Below are 20,741 nucleotides of genomic sequence, written 5' to 3'. Positions count from 1 at the left end.
TTAATTAATATTCTCTCCACTTGGGGAAAGCACTTTGATAGCTACAGGCATGGGAAAAGAATGCGTCCTAAAGATGGATTCCTCACATTGTGCAAAAGAAGAAAACAAACCTTCATCCATGAGCTTCTATCTATGGAGCAGGATGAGGCCGGAGCTATGCACCAGATGAATAAGTAATTTCATAATTTTACATTTCACATCCAAGCTAAATAATACTCTTGGCTAAGCAATCTCAGTTTATCTTCTGGCACCAAATTTTTTAAGGCAAATACCTCAACATAAATAAATTAATAAATAGAAAGACTATATTAATGATAGTTCTAAGTACTCAGAGTCATTTAACTGGGATTATGGACAAGGACAGGGAAAATATACTCAAGATTGTTAACTGGAAGAGACAGAAAGGGAGAGAAGGAAGGCTGTGAGTAAAATTAGTTCATCCTGGGTCACACTTTCACTCACTCAGCATGACCATGCCACATTGTTTTTCTAAATCTTAGAAAAGTGCATGAAAGCAACATTATTACTGAGAACCATCCAAAATGTCATCCAGGCTTTTGGGAGAAATAATTGCTGCACTGCTTAGCAGGACCCATGTATATTGAACAGGATGCCACCAGTGATGAGACGATGGTCAAAACCAATGGCTGGTTTTTAGAAAGGCAAATCTAAGAAACAATATTTAGGGCATGTTACACCAGGTCAGACCAATTCAGCACCATTTGCTTCCTCTTGAATCAACAAATGTTTTCAATTAATTCCATCTCTGAAGTGTGTGACCCATGGAATCTCTGCATATATCTTCATCTTACTACCCTGAACACTCTGAATTTTGAGTCCCTTTGGCTACCTGATCACTTTTCCTGAATCTCCTTTCTCCAATCCTATTCTTTTTTTTTTTTTTAAGATTTGTCAGTTAGAACCAGACAGGTGCAGACATAATATGCCAAAGTTTTATATAATGATGAGACATAAATACAGTTCCTTATGTCACCATGCATGCTTTTGTCTTTGTTGACTGCAATGGTATATTGACCTTCCTCAGGAGCCATCAGAGAGAGTCCTTCTCTACTTGGACTTACTAATTCATTCATTTGCATGGCAAGTAATTCATTGTAACTTTGGACATAGGTGAGACATGGGCACTTAGCAACCTTTCATGGAACCTTGGGACAGAGTTTATTCATCTGCATTTGGGTGGCAAGACTACTTTATCTTACTGTGTTTCCTCTCTGTCAGGGTACTTATTAAAATATTTTTTAAAGACGTTCAGGTTGGAATGATAATTGGAGCATATGTGTTCCACTTCACTGCAGAAGCAGGGGAGACCTTTCAACCTTGAGCTACCCACTGGCAGCATGGGAGTAGGTGACAGGATGTCTCAGGCCCAGCTCATATAAGTAAGCTCGCACGAGTGTGTAAACAGGCAAAATCCCTTCGATATTGCAACATCATTCCCAGGCTTCTCCCAATTCAACCTTTTCTCATCACCATAACAGCCTACATTTCATAATGAATAATGCAGAGTAATATCAAGAATACAAAAAGGGAAATTTGTGATGGTTTCCTTTGGGGTTATATCTTTCTCTCATCCAGTGAGCTTATCTTTCTCCTGGGGACCCTTGGATTCTAGCCATGTGAAGTCCTAGCCAATCAGGCAATAGGCAATGAGTAGAGCACAGATCAGGATCCTTACCAACCTTTGAAGAGTGTCAAGTTCAGAGTCCAGAAAAAAAGAGAAACCCACAACAACTCCTGTGCTCAGCTCCACAAACCAGGAATGGCCCTACTAGGCGAAGCGATGAGTTATTTCAGTATTGTTCTGTAACAAACCACTCTAAACATAGTGGTTTACAATGGAATATTTCACAGAACTACAACAAATAATTCTAAAATTTGTATGGAACCACGAAAGACCCCAAATAGCCAAAATAATCTTAAAAAAGAAGAATAAAGCTGGAAGCATCACATTCTCTGATTTCAAGCTATACTACAAAGCTATCATAATCAAAACAGATTGTATTGGCACAAAAACAGACACATAGATCAATGGAACAGAATTGAGAGCCCAAAAATAAACCCACACATATATGGACAATTAATCTATGACAAAGGAGCAAAAAACATGCAATGAAGAATGGACAGTCTCTTCAACAAATGGTGTTGGGAAAACTGGACAGCCACATGCAAAAGAACGAAACTAGACCACTATCTTACGTTATACACAAAAATTAACTCTAAATGGATTAAAGACTTGAACATAAGACCTGAAATTATAAAATTCCTGGAAGAAAACATAAACAGTAACCTCACTGACATCAGTGTTAGCAATGTTTTTGTGGATCTGATTCCAAAGGCAAGGAAAACAAAAGCAAAAATAAATAAGACTACATCAAACTAAAAAGTTTCTGTACCATGAAGGAAACCATCATCAAAACGAAAAGGCAACCTGCTGAATGGGAGAATATACTTGCAAATCATATATCCAGTAAGGGGTTAATATCCAAAATATATAAAGACTCATACAACTCAACAACAACCAAAAAAAACAAACAACCCGATTTTAAAAATGAGCGTAGGATCTGAATAAACATGTTCCCAAAGAAGACATAGATGGCCAACAGGCACATCACTAGTTATCAGAGAAATGCAAATCAAAACCACAATGAGATATCACCTCACACCTGTTAGAATGGCCATTGTGAAAAAGACAAGAAATAACAAATGTTGGAGAGGGTGTAGAGAAGAGGGAACCCTCATGCACTGTTGGTGGGAATGTCGATTGGTGCTGCCACAATGGAAAACTGTATGGAGATTCCTCAAAAAAATTAAAACTAGAACTACCATATGACCCAGCTATTCCACTTCTGGACACTAGTTCAGAAAGACATACGCACCCTTATGTTCATTGCAGCATTTTTTCCCATAGCCAAGGTATGGAAAAAGCCTAAGTGTCTATCAATGGATAGATGGATAAAGAAGATGTGGTGTGTGTATAATCTACTCAGCCATAAAAAAAAAATGAAATCCTGACATTTGCAACAATGTGGGTGGACCTTGAGGGTATTATGCTTAGCTAATAAGTCAGACAGAGAAAGACAACTACTGTATGTTATCACTCATACATGGAATCTAAAAAACAAAAAACAAATTCATAGATACAGAGAACAGATTAGTGGTTACCAGAGGGGAAAGAGGTTGGTGGTGGACAAAACGGGTGAAGGGGATCAACTGTATACTGATGGATGGTAACTAGACTTGTGGTGGTGATCACTCTGTAGTGTAAACAGATGTTAAACTATTAATGCTGTATTCCTGAAACTTGTATAATAAGATAAGTAAGTAAATACATCATAGTGGTTTAAAACAATACTTTGCTATTTCTCTCACCGTTCTGTGGGTTGACCTGACTCGCCTGTATAATTCTCACTTGGGGTCTGGTCTCTCATGCAGTCAGATGGTGGCTAGGACTGGAGTCATCGGGGGTATATTGGGCTAGACGTCCAAGCGGGCTTCTTCACTCACCTGTCTGTCCTCAGTGCTCTCCACATGGTCTCTCTTTATAGTAGAGTAGCCTGGAACTCTTACACCGAGTCTCAGGGCACCAAAAACAGGAAACAGAAATTTCCAGGCCTTTTAACGTCAGTCTCAAAGCTAGTACAACATCACTTCCATCATATTTCATGATTCAAAACTATCACAAGCCAGATTCAAGGGAGTGGAGAAATAGACTCTTCCTCACCAGGGGGAGGGGCTTATACTCACAGGAGGGAAGGAATTGATGGCAGCCATTCCTGCAGACAAGCTACCACCAAACAGGGAGAGAGAATTCTTTGGAACAGAAGACGTTCTCTCTGCCCAGACTGCTCTGAGAGAGGGCCCCTCCCCTGCTGCTCCTGGGTGGCCCAATGACTAAAGCAGCAAAGTAAAATTTGAGCAAATACAATTGTTTAAAATTGGGGTATAGAGGAATTAATAAACCCACACCACTCCTAGACTTCAACAGATCAAGCTGATGGAAAATAAATAAAAGATACAGAGGCTTTAACTGATCTAATAAAAATAGATTTTTGGATATTTATTTAACAGTGCACCCATCAAATAGAAAATTCACATTATTTTTTAAATTTGTAAAAAATTACTATAACTTAGGCAACAAAGAAAACCAGAAAAAGGAGAAAAAAGTATAATTTTTACAGGCCACGTTTTCCCACCACCTCACCACAATAAAAATTTATGGGAATTGGAAAAAAATCATAGCCTTAATTTTTTTCATTATTAAAATGAAAACAATGAGCTGAGCGTTCAGTTAAAACTTAGAAAAGAATATGAAACAAATCTACAAAAACAGAACTAAGGAATCTATGAACATAAGAACAAATTAATGAAAACCAAGCAAAAAGAGTAGAGCTGAGAAATAAGTCTTAAAAAAAAATTTCTTTGGAAGTACCAATATCATTGACAAATCTTTGAAAGTCAAAAAAAGTCAGAACATGTAAATATGTATATTATTGATAATGACAAATGGGGTATTTATCATCACAAATTAAGATACTTGTTCAATTGTAAGAATTTCCTGTGTACAAAGTACAGGGCTATGCAAAGGATTAAAAAATCTTATGGAATGAATGATTTTCTAAGAAAGGATAAATTATGGAAATGGACTCAAGTACAAAGCCTGAAGAGGTCAATTCCGGTGACAAAAACTTTTAAAGGCATCGAAGAGCTGCACTCAAGAAAACCAGCATGTCCAGAAAGATTTTGAGAGAATTTTCTCGTGCTTTTAGTGAACTAATAACTCTTTTCTTTTATTAACTTTTATTGGAATATGGTTGCTTTACAATGTTGTGTTAGCCTACACTGCACAACAAAATGAATCAGCCGTAGACATACAGCTATCCCCTCGCTTTTGGGCTTCCCTCCCATTTACGTTACCACAGTGCATTAGGTAGAGTTCCCTGTGCTATACAGTATGTTCCCATCAGTTGTCTATTTTATACATAGTATCAATAATGTATACGTGTCAATCTGAACTAATAACTCTTAAGCTATTTCACAAATATAGAACATGTGCAAAAGATGAAAATCTTCCCAATTCCTTTTGTGAAAGTTAGCATTACCTTGATGACAAAAAGAGCAACAAAAGAAAAGTGGCCCATCTCACATACGAAATTGGGTGCAAAGATCCTAAACTAAAGATTAACAATTGATTCTAGAACTTTTCAGAAGTTATTTTAGAAATGTGAGGATAGTTAGAAATTAAATAGACTCAATGCCCAATAAGGAATTTAATAACTGCGTTTGGTATTTCCACGTCACAGAAGGTTATGCAACCATTGAAAATAATATTGAAAATGGTAAGGGAGGGACTTCCCTGGTGGTCCAGGGATTAAGAATTCCCCTCCCAGTGCCGGGGATATAGGTTCAATCCCTAGTGGGGGAACTAAGATCCCACATGCCACGGGGCAACTAAGCCCGCGTGCTGCAACTACTGAGCCCGCACGCTCTGGTGCGCCACTACTAGAGAGAAGCCCGTGCGCTGCAACGAAGAGCCTGCTCGCCGCAATGAAAGATCCCACATGCCACAACTAAGACCTGATGCAGCCAAATAAATAAATAAACTGCTGGAAAACATAAAATCTATTTTAAAAAAAAATACAAATGCCAGGGGAGAAATGGTCACAGCATTTCATTAAAAAACTTTGATACAGGATGATCCCATTTCTGTACATATATGGGCCACTCTGTGTGTGTATTGGGGGGTGGAGGTGGGCGGGGATGTGATCTGAAAGAACGAGCACAAAATGTTAACTCTCTGAGTGTAATCATTGAAATTCTTCCCTCCTCCTCTTCTCCCTCCTTCCTTTGTGCATTTTCCAAATTTTCCACAAAGAAAATGTAGAACTTTGTAATCAGATTAAAAAGGGGGAATTTTGTTCTTAAATAAGTCTTATCTCAATAGTAATAGCAGTTCTTAACAAACCCTGTGTTTACAAGTGTCCCACTGAAGATGTGCCATTTTTATTTCTACCCTTTCATTTCTCTAGTTTCCTCTTGTTACCAAATATTTCCTTCATGCTTTCATCTTACCCTCCAATTTGGCATCCAAAGAAGTTATTATGGAGAGCAGGCCAGCGTGTGTGTCAGCAAAATGAATCAAATAACTAAAGGAATTGACCTTGGATCCTTTTCCATGAAGAGCACATACAAGGCAGGCTATTACATGAGATTTATAGACAGGGCAAGTGTGTGGTAGCGAAAAGGGAGCCGAGAAGGATTCTGGCATCACCACTCACAACACACCCTTCTCTTTGCCCTCAGTTCTGGCTTTGGGAAAGAGGAAGAAGGCAAGACAGCTGTCTCTGTGCCACTTTGTCCCTGTCCTAGACTTGGGCCTATGAATGGATGCTGTTAAATGAGTCGCCAGAGTATGGTGTCTTCATTTCAAGCGATGGACCAAAGCTGAAGCGTGTGGTTCAATAAAGGAAACAGCATGGAATGGCAGAAAGAAACACCAAGGGAGCAGGGCCGATTTGTGCTGAGGAACCTGGATATTTTCCTGTAGAAGGTGGGGAGGGGAGACATTGAAGAATTTAAGCAGGAAGACAACATTGAATGTGTGTCTATGTCTATGCATATATATATGTAAATTTTTATATATACAGGCATATATACATCTTATATATACTTCTATGTATCCATGTGCATGCAAACGTGTATATCTATGTGCACACATTTTATTTATGTGTGTGTGTACATATATACATTTTATATGGAAACCAAAATATCACTGGAAAAGAGAAAGGCTGAAAGCAGGAAGACTGGTATACTTAGAAGTTACGGAGGATGAGCGACAGCGAGGGTATGGAAAAATGAGTGGAGAGGAAAGATCTTTGGATCTTTGTGAGAGGAAAGATCTTCGGATCTATGTGAGAGGAAAGATCTTCGGATCTATGTGAGAGGAAAGAATCAGAACTCTGCTTCCCCCTGATTGTGGCAGAAGATGGCCACCCCCCAGTTTCCACTTACATCCCCTCTATTCAAGGGATCAACCCTAACTGACTAACTACCTGCAAACTCAGTCATAATTCCAAACTCCCAGAAGAGAGAATCTGACCGGTCTACCTCAGATTAGGCGTCCACCCGCTGGTCCAGTCAACTATAGCCAAGGCCAGTGTCACACAACACAAATACAGTTGCTGAGATCCATTTATCTGTGGGACGTCTGACTGCTGTCCAACTCCACCTCTGGACTATATTCTTCATGAGGGCCGGGAATGTGTTTGGTTGCTCAGTGCTGTCTGTGGCACCTTATAAGGTGTCCAGGACATAGTTGGCACTCAAAAACCATTTGTCAAAAGGATGAATGCACAAATGACTTAACAAATGAAGAGAAGAATCAGACAGAAGAAGCAGCATGATGGAGTCATCCTATCCAGCCCCCCATCCGTTCATTGTTCATGTGTCTCATTTATCACCAGAGCACCTACTTCAGCAGAATGACATCAGTTGCTTCACCACGTCAATGAGTTTTGTGGTCTAGCTTGAGAACCAACCCCCATTTACAAGAGTGATGTAAGTTAGAAATTATGCTCCTAATTCTAAACAACTGACATAAAACAAACTTTGGAAACCGACTCCACTTAACATGAGAAATACCTCCAAACAAGACAATCAAGGGGAGAACTAGACCAGAGAGTAAAGGTATTTGTCGGATGAAACTTGGCAGACCTGTTCTTTTTCCATCTGATTATTTTCATATTCTTCCTGTGAAATCCAATTTCCTTAAGTGACCTCTGTTCACAAGAAACGATTTGGTCTAATCTGTGGAAGCCATGGCATATTTTTAACCACCTCTGAAGGCCAGCTCCCTCTCCACTGAGTGTGCCTGATACCCAAACAGATGTTTTATAACACTCAGAACACATGAGCTCACCACTGGTGAGTCTTCTGCATGCAATCAGCCCTCAGATCTTCTCACATTTCCCCTATCATCCCACAAACCCAAATTCAGAACTCACAGGCAAGATTGAATACTTACCATGGTAACAAAAGAGGAGAACATGGAGAATCCAATTTTGAATTTTCAACTTATTAATGTTTTGCAAATCTGATGGCCAGCTGGAAAATATGCAATACAAAGAGTTAACCAAACTAAGTAGTATATAAAATGATGTGCAGGGCTTCCCTGGTGGTGCAGTGGTTAAGAATCCGCCTGCCAATGCAGGGGACACGGGTTCGAGCCCTGGTCCAGGAAGATCCCACATGCCATGGAGCAACTAAGCCCGTGCGCCGCAACTACCGAGGCTGCGCTCTAGAGCCCGCGAGCCACAACTACTGAAGCCTGCGCACCTAGAGCCTGTGCTCCGCGACAAGAGAAGCCACCGCAATGAGAAGCCCGTGCACCACAACGAAGAGTAGCCCCTGCTCACTGCAACTAGAGAAAGCCCACGCGCAGCAACAAAGACCCAACACAGCCAAAAATAAATAAATGTATTTAAAAAAATTTAAAAAAAGATGTGCAAACTGGCTGCCCCCAAAGAATTCAGATTAAAGTATCCAAGTTAAAGGGTTCCAACGCAATTTGAATTCTCACAGAATTTTAAAATATTGAGGCTGAAGGGTCCTCGGTCTAGCTAGCACAACAATTTTGTTTCAGATGAAGATGAAGAAGCTGAGACCCACAGAGAGAAAGAGACTTAGGGTTTCACACACTAGAGGCAGAACTGGAGGTAGGAGTCTGCCTCCTGGCCCAGACCCGCAGGGCAGACAGACCACAGTCCCACACCCCCAGTTTCCTGACTGTTCTCCTTGGATCATCAGTGTCTGCAGTTCAAAGCTGGGAAGAAGCCAGAACGTGCTCAATCAGATCTTTCATCCTGACTACACCATGATCGTTTCAAAGTGTGTCCCCTCCAGTTTAGGTAAAGAGCTTTGTTGAAGAACAGCCTCCTTTGATAAAGCAATAAAAAGCAACCCAAATTTTTAAAGGTAACATGTCAACACTTCAAGTGTGGAAATCAAGGGAAGCACACAGGAGTCTCGCCACCCCTACCCTGAGAGTCTAGAGAATGGTCCAAAGAGACCATCAGGGGATGACTGAGGAGATGTAAACACACAGCCGTGAGTTCATGAACCTTTGATCCTCTGAGAACCTAAACCTGCAGGGAAAATCTGAGCTTCCTACGAAGGCTTGCTCCACCTCAGAGACCCTCAAAGGTGTGAGCAGTATTGAGTGCCAACTTCAACTCGAACCTACTGCTGCTATGAAGATCTCAAAAGGAGAAGACGCAGATGGTGCCTCAGAAATAATTCCCCAGCCATTGGGGAAACAAGGTTTATATCGAGAAGACTACCAAGTGGCAGAGTACAGTCTTCATTAAACAGATATTTGTGGAGAGCTTAGGATGGGCTAGGGTGGACATCCGCAACAAAGAGCAAGAATTTAATTGAAAAGTATAAGCAAGGCCAGATCACAGATAGCATATGCTATCAGAGGGAGGCATTTGGATTTTATTTTAAGGATCCTTGGGGAGCCATTGAAAGACGTTAACCTGGGGAGTGAACTGACCAGATTACGTTCTGGAAAGATCTCTCCATCTCTTGATCTGATCTCTTGATCAGATCTATGTTAAGAGCTGATGGACTGTGGCCAAGTGCCACACTGTGTCTTACCGTCTACAAGTGCCTCGCGGCATTATCTGCACTTTTAGCCTGTGTTCAGGATAATACGGTAAAAAGGGGGGAGGAGAGCCTAAAGCAAGCAAAGAGCTAGGTTTTAATCCCATTTCTACAGTTTCCCAGCTGGGTGGTCTTGGGCACGTTATTTAAATAGGTCTGAGCCCTCAATCTCCTTTCTGTACAATAAATATATAATAATATATATAAATATATATATAAATATATATATAAATATAAATATATATATATAATATAAATATATATATAAATATATATATTTATATTTATATTTATATATATATAAATATAAATATATAAATATAAATATATTTTTATATATATATAAATATATATATATATAAAAATATATAATAATAATACTTAGCTCATGGGGTTTTGATAATAAAGTGGATGATGTGCCTGGACATTTCTAATAATCCTCCCAACACCATTATTTCAACCGAATCAAAATGGCATTTTTCAGCCCAGGAAGAGCATCACCTAGCATCCTGCTAAGCCTCCACTTAGCAAGAGATACTGTTGCATTTTCTTCTTACAATTTAATCAGGACATTTTGTTGCTCATGTGTGAAAATAATTGGCACATATACTTTGTAAATGAGCAGTGAGGTAAACTGAGGTCAAAGCCAAATATTGGATCTGAATCAAGCAACCCGAAAACAATACTGCAAAGAATTCAACTGGTTACAAAGACCAGCGTAGGAAGTAAGTGCTCCATTTGTCCTAGCAAACTTTCAACCAAACACTGGTGCAGATTTGCTGGCATGTGTGACACTGAGAACATCTGGCCTTTCGATTATCCTCTCGCAAGCAAAAAATGATGTCGTGTAAACTGATCTTAAAGCCAGCTACATGGTCTAAGTGTTAACAGTGTTTGTGTTGGCTCCTTTGGCTCCCGGTTTTAAGAACTTAATTTGTAGCCACACCCCTCCCTGAAGTCCTAATTGCGTCTTGCTGTAACTGACCCCAGGGATTTGTTTATGCAGGGTCTGCATCTTCTTTTCAGGATGGTAAGTATGTATAAATGCATCACTAGTCAACTGTGTGTCCTGTAAGAATAAGTTACAGGAGTGACGCAGCAACGGGAGGACAGAAGAAGGTGTGGAAGAGAGCCGGCTCTGGGAGCTGCTCTGGTCATGTGTCCAATGCTACAGTTTTTTCCCTGTATACCAGTTTTATTCTAGAAGCCAGGTGAGAAGGGTAGAGGTTCTAGCCTGCAGCTCTCCTAGGAGGCACTGAACTAGGAGTCTGAGCACGTTTCCCCACCCAGACTCAACTTCACTTACCAAACACAATGTGCCAGGCACTGTTCCGAGCCCTTCAAGAAAACTGGTTAAGTTAATCATCTTGACCGGGAGTGGCAGGTGGTGTATTATCCCCAGCCTACATCTCTCAGTGGGATATGACTCAGGGGGGCGTGGCAGAGGCTGTGAGCTTGCCCCCGCCCCTCTGGCTCTGGGCTGCTATGCTGGGCTCGAATGTGCTGGGTCTGTAATGAACCACAGCCTGTGCTCTGCAGCAGGTGCCCCTGGGGCACCCCTGGGGTGCTACTGACTATAGGAAGGGGGGCTCTCTGCCTCTCTCCCACCCCCACCCCTGTCCTTCAGCTGCTGTGGCCAAGAGGCTGTGATGGCAGCAGGGGAGGGGCTGACCGTGGAAGATCTTTCTCCATCTCACTCCCATCGCCCCCCGCCAACCCCTGCCTGCTTTTACTCCATCTTTAGCTGACAGATGTGAGAGATCGTCTTCTGTTCCGTGGATCCTTTCAAATCTTTCTGAAGACATTTAGGAATCCTAATCTGGGTTATGAACAGAAGAAGCCTGGCAGCTCCTGATTTTGTCTCCAGCAAAAACACTAGAGTTGGGCTTCCCTGGTGGCGCAGTGGTTGGGAGTCCGCCTGCCGATGCAGGGGGCACGGGTTCGTGCCCCGGTCTGGGAGGATCCCGCGTGCCGCGGAATGGCTGGGCCCGTGAGCCATGGCCGCTAAGCCTGCGCGTCCGGAGCCTGCGCTCCGCAGCGGGAGAGGCCACAACGGTTAGAGGCCTGCGTACCGCAAAAAAAAAAAAAAAAAAAAATTTGTGTGAAATAATTAAACGGGCCTCTGAGATAATTCACCTGCTCTCTTGGCCCAGCTCACCATCACTGATCCCTAAAGGGAGGGAGAGAGCAGTGGGATGACCAGCCCTAAAGGAAATCTAAGCCATGTGGGGACTTGACTCCAGGCACCAGCAGCTCCTTCCCCAGGATCAGAATTGTCCTTCATCTTTAAAGGAAATGGGCCTCTTGGTCTGACTGGGCATATCTAGGAATGAAGGGCAGAACACGTAGTACAGTAAATCCCAACTCTGAATTGTCCGTTACAGGAACTTATCACAGATGGTAATCGTTAGAAGAAAGAGCTTTATCCAGGATCATAAATAAAGTGTAACCGAGGCTTACATTTATAAAGCTATAAAAGAGGGCTGCTTGGACAAACGGGAATTCACAGCACTGGGTCACAAAATTGACTTAACCCGTGAAAGTCTGACCGTGACCTGGGAGTTCTGGGCAATGATGCAGTGAGAAGATGGTAGCTGATTTCTGCAGTTAGTGGACCCCAATCGAAACCTAATAAAGTTAGGTCACGGTTTAATCTCATGAAATGCAAGCTCAGAGAAAATGGGGTGCTGACATCTAAATACGGCATTGTAATTCATAAACCAACAGTGGAGCACAAAACAAGGGCACTGCCTTCCAGAAGTTTCTCACCTAGTCAGGGAGCCAAGGCATTTACAGATAGAGCAATGATAGTACGCAGGCTTCGGTGTGTGGCGTAGACTGTAGCTAGAAAACTCAGGGAGGGAAGCGAGGGATGAGTGGAAGCAGGACCCTTCAGGGAAAGACGTGTGGAGGAAAAGGGACTTGACTCGGGACTGGAAGGATGGATGGGGTGTACACGTGTGAGGAAAGCTTTGCTCGGGGCCCCGCCAGCTCCCACAAACATTCACCGTGCCCCTGCCGTGACGCTCCCCAAGCCAGGTCTCAAATCACACACGTGTATTTCCCTCTTATCCTTCAGGTAACTGGTCCTTAAAGTCCACAGCCTCACTCTCTTGGTCCCCCTCAGGCCCGTCCTCAATAGGCCTGGAAAGGGAAACTGTGGCCCCTCTAGACACGTCCCATCCAGTTTGGCCACCACAGGATGGGCGTCCATCCTGAAGAATGAAGCCAGGAAAAATGCCGTACTCCCTCCTCGGCGCCGGTATAACGCTTGTATCGGGTTAAAATCAGGTTAAAATGAACAGGAGAGGAGAAAGGGACAGGGCAGCCTCAGAGGGGATGGCCCCGATTCTGTCAGCATCCAGGACACACAGTAGAGAGAAGAAGATGCCCCGATAGGCGTGGGAAGTTTAGAAAAAGGCCAGGACCCCACAAGGCTGGCCGGTACCCTGCCCAGGCAAGAAGGGGAGGGTCGAATGGGAAAGGTGAGGGGGGTCCACACACCAGAAGGAGAACATCGTGACAGGGAGAGCCCCTGTGCTCCCGTCCCTTGCAGAGCCCAGTGTTGGGTGAAAGGCTCCCAAGTGCCTGTTGAGACTGGAGGTATCTGTTGGGGGGCAGGGCGGGCGGGCCTGTGATTCTGGAGAGCAAAGAGGAGGTGCCCCAGGGGAGAGAGGGCTACCTAGGGCTGGCTTCGTATTCTGGACTTTGAAGAGGCTTCTGCAGGGGTTCCAGGTGTCTACTCTGCATTATCTAGTCAGGTACCTGGGAAGGGTGGGGAAAAAGCTGGATTCAGGGTTGATGACTGCTTTGCAACCAAAGGTCCCCGGGTTGTATTTCTTAAGAACCTAAGGGCACCTGGGCAGGTGCGACAGCAGCTGGAAGAGGGATTCCCCAGGGAAAACAAAAGCAGGATAAACTGTCCATGTCAGAGCTCTGGGGAAGGCAGGGGCTTGGAGCGGGAGGCTGTATCTACTGGTGACAACAACCCCACCTCTTCCTAGTTGTGATTTAACCTTTCTGAGCCTCAGTGTCCTCATCTATGAAATGGGACGACTGATAATAATACCTGCCTGGCAAGGCTGTTGAGGAGATTAAATTCAACGACCTCTGTCCTCACCTTGACCCTGTGCGTCCAGTTAAGGTCAGTCCCCTGCTCTTCCACCTCGTCGAGAGAGAGAGGCTCGGTGAAAAATGAAATTGAACAAATAAGTTTGCAACACAGTAAGCCCAGAAGAAGGGAACGAGGAGCTTATTTGTTGTCGAGTTCTGGTGTAATGCTCTGCTGAGCGCACGGACATAAACACGGCGTCTGCTTGCCACATATTTTTCAGGCTGCCCCCCTCCTGCACACTGCCACCCGCCCTGTTGTAAGGCCCCAGCAAGCATCAGCTCATGTTTCCTTCTCTCTGATTCTCTTCCAGGGACGCTGTATCAACTTCACCAGAGTCAAGAACAATCCTCCTGCCAAGTACCCCCTCAACAATGCCTACCACACCACCTCACCGCCTCCTGCCCCCATCTACACCCCACCCCACCCTGCTCCCCACTGCCCTCCCCCACCCCCCAGTGCCCCCACCCCTCCAATTCCATCCCCACCTTCCATCCTCCCCCCTCCCCCTCAGGCTCCCCCTCCCAACAGGGCACCACCCCCGTCCCGACCACCTCCTAGGCCCTCTGTCTAGAACCCACAGTTCATGCTCTGGGTTCTCTCAGAAACTTTGGGGAGGAGGCTCCTCTGTGGTGTTAGAACAAGTCTTTCCAGTTAAAGGGGGCTTCCACTTTGGAAATGAGTGGGGATGAAGCCCACTGACGTTCACACACTTTAAAAATTGGTTTGTAACACCAGTACACCGACAATTGTGATCAGAGGAAAGAAATCGAAATTTTGAATTGCCTGAAAACAAACAATGAGGCAACTACAGTCACAATTATAGCCAGCCAGCCATCACCTCTAGAAGGTTCCAGAGACGCTGAAACTGCTGAGATGCTCTAAATGGGATTGTGTCTCATGGAGATCAATAAGAAAATCGTTTCTCTGAGGGTGAAATGCAGAGTCAGATAAGAAATAACATTGCTGGGTTGCTAAATGCTGCCTTCCCTCTTTCACTCCACCTCCATCACTTGACCCTGGACCCTTGGCCTAGGAACCAAGGAATCCTCACCTCTATGTGCCACCCAGGAAGGTCGAGACCCTTTGCCTACATCTTTGGGGAAAGATTGGGGTCCCCATTGTGGCAAGAAACTCAACATCATACAGGTATCCAAAAGCATGTTCTGGGATTTGCAGAGGAGTAAAAGGATATGCCTTATTTTCCTTCCAAATTCTCCCAGTTTCCAAGTGAGGAAGAGGGCGGTTGTTTACTGAAGGAAAAGGTATGTTACCATGTTGCTGTGTAAGTGAAATCAGGTATGTGCACTGACAGGCGAGTACTGATGGGAGCATCAGACAGTTTCTAAAACCCACAGACCATCAGCAGCTGGAGGTGGCTGGCTTTGGCCCAACATGGCCCCTAAATCAACAGACAACGGCATCATCAAAGAGCAACTTGTTAACGCCTCATGTTAAAAAATCAAGATTTGGCTTCAATTTAAATCACTTGAGATACGAAGAAGCGATTGATCCTATTTTCCACAGACAAACATTAGTTGATCTTCCCAAAATCGCATCACTAGCACCTACCACACAATTTCACTGATTTTGTTTTTCTTTCTCGGTGAAGTTGTGCACCAGAGATTTCTACGTAGAGCTGAAAGACAATAGTCCGGACATACTAAGGAATTTATCCAAAAAAAACCACATGTGTTTGTGGATACAAATATATTTCTCCTTGGCTTTTCAACATACTCACAAATATTATCAGCTGCCTGAAATTCCCACCATGCCGGGGAACCACTCCACTCCTCCAAGTCTTTCTGAATCTGCTATCACCAGTAAGCTCTATAATCACTTTCTAAACATTAGGCTTCATCACCCAAGGGCGAAAACAGAGGCCACCGTTTAGGGCCTCCTGCACCAGCCTGTTCAAAATTACCTCCCCCTCCAACTTTCCACACATCTTAAAATTCCACTCCCGAAACCCTTAAATCTTTTCAGGAATGAAGCAGAATATTAAGTAAATGCAAACTTAGTGCTTCGGGCTGTGGTCTCCAAAGATCCTTCAAAAACCCATCAAGCCAGCCTCATTCTTTCGTCTTACTTAGAACAGAGACATAGGACCTAGCATGCATTCCATACACACCAATGCTTGTAGCCATGGCAGACATTGCTAATCAATCACAGCACCATCTTCCATGGAGCCCAGTGATTTCTACACAATCCTCAAATCATAATTCCAAAGAGCCACCACTAATCAGTCAAAATTGAGACATAAACGATCCCTAATTGCCCTCTCAACTTTAGAAAGCAAAAGCAAACAAGGATTGTGTGGGGGAATGGGGAAACCCTTGGGCATTAAAGGTACAGTCAAGGGAGAACAGATCTAGGCAGAGTGCCCTAGTCGGGGTCCACAGGCACTAAATCTGCATTGCCAACACCAAACTGACACTTCCCCAAGCATACCTCAGACCTGCCCTTCTCCCAGCCTGCCGCTGCCAGAGACTCTCCCAGCTTCCTCCTAGAGCTAAAATCAGAGATATTTTACAGGGCTTATGAAAGCAACCTCCCTCGCTTGCCCCCAACCTGGCCCATATTGTCTATTTTTAGAACATTAGGTTTCTTCTTGAGTATAGTCCTCCATAAAGCAGGTGACAGAATGTCTTGGCCACCTGCAGTGACATTGCTGGACTCCAGAGAACCATTCCATAGGCAAATGGGTTCCCCAGGCTCACAGCGTAGAGGCGTTGAGCCCCTGGCCACTGTTTTGACTGCTGGCGGTACAAAACAGTCCACCCCACACCACTGCTGCATGGCTCACTGTGGCCATCAGAAAGTTCAAGCCAAGATGTTGACATTGTTGTGCATCAAGATGGCAGGCATCAGGTGAGAATACGCAACATTCAGGATCCCAACTGCACATCAGTCAGAAGCCCTGTGCAGTTTCCAAGATGTTGTTTTGGTGAACTTTTAGATGAAATAGGGAACTGCAAATATATGATGACTTTGAAGAGGATTAGCAGGGTTTGTCCTTAAAAGGGACTCTTCATGTCAACCCCAGTCATTTAGAATTACAGTGGAGAAGGAGAAACCTCTATACTGTATGAACAAGGTAATATTTTAATAGTAGGCTATTACAGGCAGGAAAATTCTTTAACTGGTTTATAAAATCTATCCAAACTTGTGTCATTCCCTGTAAAAGGTAGCAGACATATGATTGTGATTAGGAAACTGCACAAAATTATTTTTTCAACCCTCATGTTATTGTCCTCCTGAAGTTTTTTTTTTAATAAAAGCCAACTTTTTGTTGTATATATTCATATTCCATGTGTTAGATGGAAGCATTTCCTATCCAGTGTGAATAAAAGGAACAGTTGTAGTAAATTATTATAAGGCCAATGATATTTCATGGCAGGTTATTCTACCAAGCTGTGCTTGTTGGTTTTTCCCATGACTGTATTGCTTTTATAAATGTACAAATAGTTACTGAAATGACGAGATCCTTGTTTGCACAGCATTAATAAGAACCTTGAGTGGTTACCTCTGTTGACGACCAGTTCACAAACAGCTTCTGTCCTGGAGCTTGGCCCATACTCCAGTAAGACACAAGGTCTCTCTTTTACCAAAGTCAAGAACAGAGCTAGTGGACATATTAATTAGTAGTCTTGGATATCTGGCCATGGATAACCTCATTGTAAATATCACTAGAATGGGCAGAGATAATCTGGAAGTCTCATATATACTAAAGTCCAAACACTGTGTCAGATGAGGGAAATCCATCCAAGAACTAGAAAAAAGTAATGATGAGATAATGAGCAACAATTTCAGCCCAGTGCCAACTCAATAAAAGACAATTAATGCTGTGTAAAAGTGGGTTGAATTAGTTTGCAAACTATATAAAGATATATGCCATAAAAAGCCTATTAATGCACACCAGATGGGAATGGGATGTTCTAGTCAATTGTGTTTTCTAGTTATCTGAACTCTACTATATTAGCATACTTGGATAAGCAATTTAAAAGAATTAGAATATGATTTTTTAAATACACTTAACATTAAACTCTTCTAATTCTCTCTTCTATCTGTGATAATTCCTAAGACAGTATGGATCTTCAGTGCCTCTGAGTCAATGTTATAAAAATCAGTTATTGCTGTACCTGCTATAGGAGACTGGGCTAAATGTGTACAATGACAAACCCTGGAAGTTGCTTTTTTAAAAAAAATAATAAATTCTTAAAATTAACTCTTTTCCTAGTTGTGTCTTTGTTATGAAAATGAAGTGTAGGTTGTTCAAGTGCTTAACATCCTGATCATAAAAATGGCTATCACTCTGCAGATTAAATTATTTTGCGCCCTCCAATAAACTCTTCACTGTCTTGATTACTCTCATTTCTTCTTCAGCTGTCCAACATTCAACGTATTCTTTATTTTTAGGAACAGTTTTAGATTTTAAAAAGTAACACGTGCTGGGCTTCCCTGGTGGCTCAGTGGTTAAGAATCCGCCTGCCAATGCAGTGGGCATGGGTTCGAGCCCTGGTCCAGGAAGATCCCACATGCTGTGGAGCAGCTAAGCCCATGCGCCACAACTACGGAGCCTGCGCTTTAGGGCCCACGAGCCACAACTACTGAACCTGTGTGCCACAACTACTGAAGCCTGCACGCCTAGAGCCCATGCTCCACAACAAGAGAAGCGACTGCAGTGAGAAGCCCGCACGCCTCAATGAAGAGTAGCCCCCACTCACCGCAACTAGAGAAAGCCCGCACGCAGCAACGAAGACCCAACACAGCCCAAAATAAATAAATCATTTTTTTAATTTTTTAAAAAAAACTTTTAATTAAAAAATAGTAACCCATGCTAAATGAAACAGTGAAGTAAAAGTAGAGATATAGAAGCACACAGGAAAAAAAGTAAATGTAGTGGATCAGTCAAGATTGTTCGGCTGCCTGTAACAGAAACGTGGCTATGATTGATTTGACTCACAGAACAAGGACTCTAGAGGTTTGCTATCTGCTTAAGAAACCAGGCAGTGTCATAGACAGTGCTGCAGCAAATACCCTTCTATTTATATAGACTTCAAAATATTTTTGTTATTTCTGCACCTTATTCTCCTTAGCGGCTTCCATTCAGCTCCTCCTCCTCTTACATTTTTTGTAGGTAAAAGAGTACTAGTTCCTGAATCTGTTTCTTTACAAGTCCTCATTAAGCCTTGAGTTCATCTTAATTGGAATAAAACCCTCTGAAAACAGAAAATCACGCCACAATTTCTTTCCAAGATTTCATTAATATTCAATTTAAATAGCATTTTGGGCACATGCAAGTTTTTAAATTACATTCTTCATTAAATCATTTTGAGAAAACTGGCTTGCAATTTGGAAGGAAAAAGAGAAGTTGGAGCCCTACCTCACTCCTTCCACCAAAATAAATTCCAGCTGTATTTAATTTAAGTGTAACAAATAAAACCAGGGAAGTACTAGAAGTAGTACTTTCTGTACGGTATAAAGAATTTTTAAATCTTATATATTGTTTGACTTGCCAAACAAATTTCAATGATTGAGCTCTGAATGCTGAGTAGTGCTCCAATGCATTATGTTGAATAAACAAAGAAACCAACAGGAATAAGATCATTGATCAAGTGCTGACTGTGAACTGGAGCGGGAGATCCAAAATTATTCATCACTAAATCCAATTTTCTATCTTCAGATAAATATGCGTTTCCCTGAAGTGTCACTCAGGTATAGAACAATCGATATAAGTTTGTCCATTTAATACATTGTAAACAAGGTCAATGTTACTTACAATTATCAAACATTTTGTATTAGGCCATAGAGTTGGCATATGCAAAACAGATGAAGTTATTCGGTTTACAATTGTATTGTGTTGGCTTGAACCATGGCATCTCCATCCTGAAGTTATCATACCTAAACAAATTAGAAGGTTTATAATTCCACTGGGCATAATCTTTAGTTCCTCTCTTTTTCGCTCAACGTTCAAATGATCATTTAGTTATATAAATCCTTCCTTCTCTATTTAACTTGGAACAGTTTTAATTCTTGGAGTTAAAACTGTGCAACATCTCCTTTGTTTAGTTTTAAATATAATTTCACAATGTACTTATAAAGCAACAGCAGCAGCTGACAAAATGCCTGAGTCACTTGAGAGTTCAGAGCAAATCTCTGTTAAATGATGTTCAATTAATTGTGCACATTCAGTACTTTTTAGCCAGCATATTTAGTTGAGAGTTTCTTATAAACATTAAAATGGATGCAACTCAGAAAAGACATATTTCTTTGGAGTGAAGTGGCTTGCATTCTTGCAAAGCATTTTAAAAGTACAAGAAAGAGGGACTTCCCTGGTGTCACAGTGGTTAAGAATCCACCTGCCAATGCAGGGGACACAGGTTCGATCCCTGGTCCAGGAAGATCCCACATGCCACGGAGCAACTAAGCCCGTGCACCACAACTACTGAGCCTGTGCTCTGGAGCCCGCAAACCACAGCTACTGAGCCTGTGTGCCACAACTACTGAAGCCCACACACCTAGAGCCTATGCTCTGCAACAAGAGAAGCCACTGCAATGAGAAGCCCGCGCACCGCAACAAAGAGTAGCCCCCACTCGTCACAACTAGAGAAAGCCCATGCACAGCAACGAAGACCCAATGCAGCCAAAAATTAATTAATTAATTAATTAAAAATTTTTAAAAGTACACGAAAAATTGGCACTAAGAGTACAGGAACCATTTCATTTTCTTCTGAAAGAGAAGTCATAAGACAGGAGACCTATCAGCCACCCATCACTGACACTTTCAAGCACTTTGGAGTTGCTGCCAAGATAGTGGAGTAGGAAGACCCTGAGTTCACCTTCTCCCATTGGGCACACCAAAATTACAACTATTTACGGAGCAACTATCAATGAGAATAACCTGAACACTAGCAGAAAAGATTTTCTGCAACTAAAGATCTAAAGA

General features: G+C 42.5%; 1 protein-coding gene across 3 annotated transcripts in view; it reads left to right on the top strand.

The window, feature by feature from the left end:
• Positions 1 to 20,741, top strand: part of ANTXR1 (ANTXR cell adhesion molecule 1) — a 266,303-nt gene that overhangs the window by 226,603 nt on the left and 18,959 nt on the right. Inside the window, exon 18 of one of the 3 annotated variants that reach the window (XM_033838374.2) lies at positions 14,106 to 17,064. The exons of 1 other annotated variant lie outside the window; for it this stretch is intronic. In XM_033838374.2, the coding sequence (XP_033694265.1) occupies positions 14,106 to 14,366 (261 nt within the window). In that variant the 3' untranslated portion in view covers positions 14,367 to 17,064. Of the gene's footprint in view, positions 1 to 6,321; positions 6,403 to 14,105; positions 17,065 to 20,741 lie in introns of those variants that run through there. One more of the 3 variants, XM_073791292.1, reaches the window with a different exon arrangement.

Source organism: Tursiops truncatus, chromosome 14 (genome assembly GCF_011762595.2).
Source record: "Tursiops truncatus isolate mTurTru1 chromosome 14, mTurTru1.mat.Y, whole genome shotgun sequence".
Classification (NCBI taxonomy): domain Eukaryota; kingdom Metazoa; phylum Chordata; class Mammalia; order Artiodactyla; family Delphinidae; genus Tursiops; species Tursiops truncatus.
This window is presented reverse-complemented; position numbering and strand designations above follow the sequence as displayed.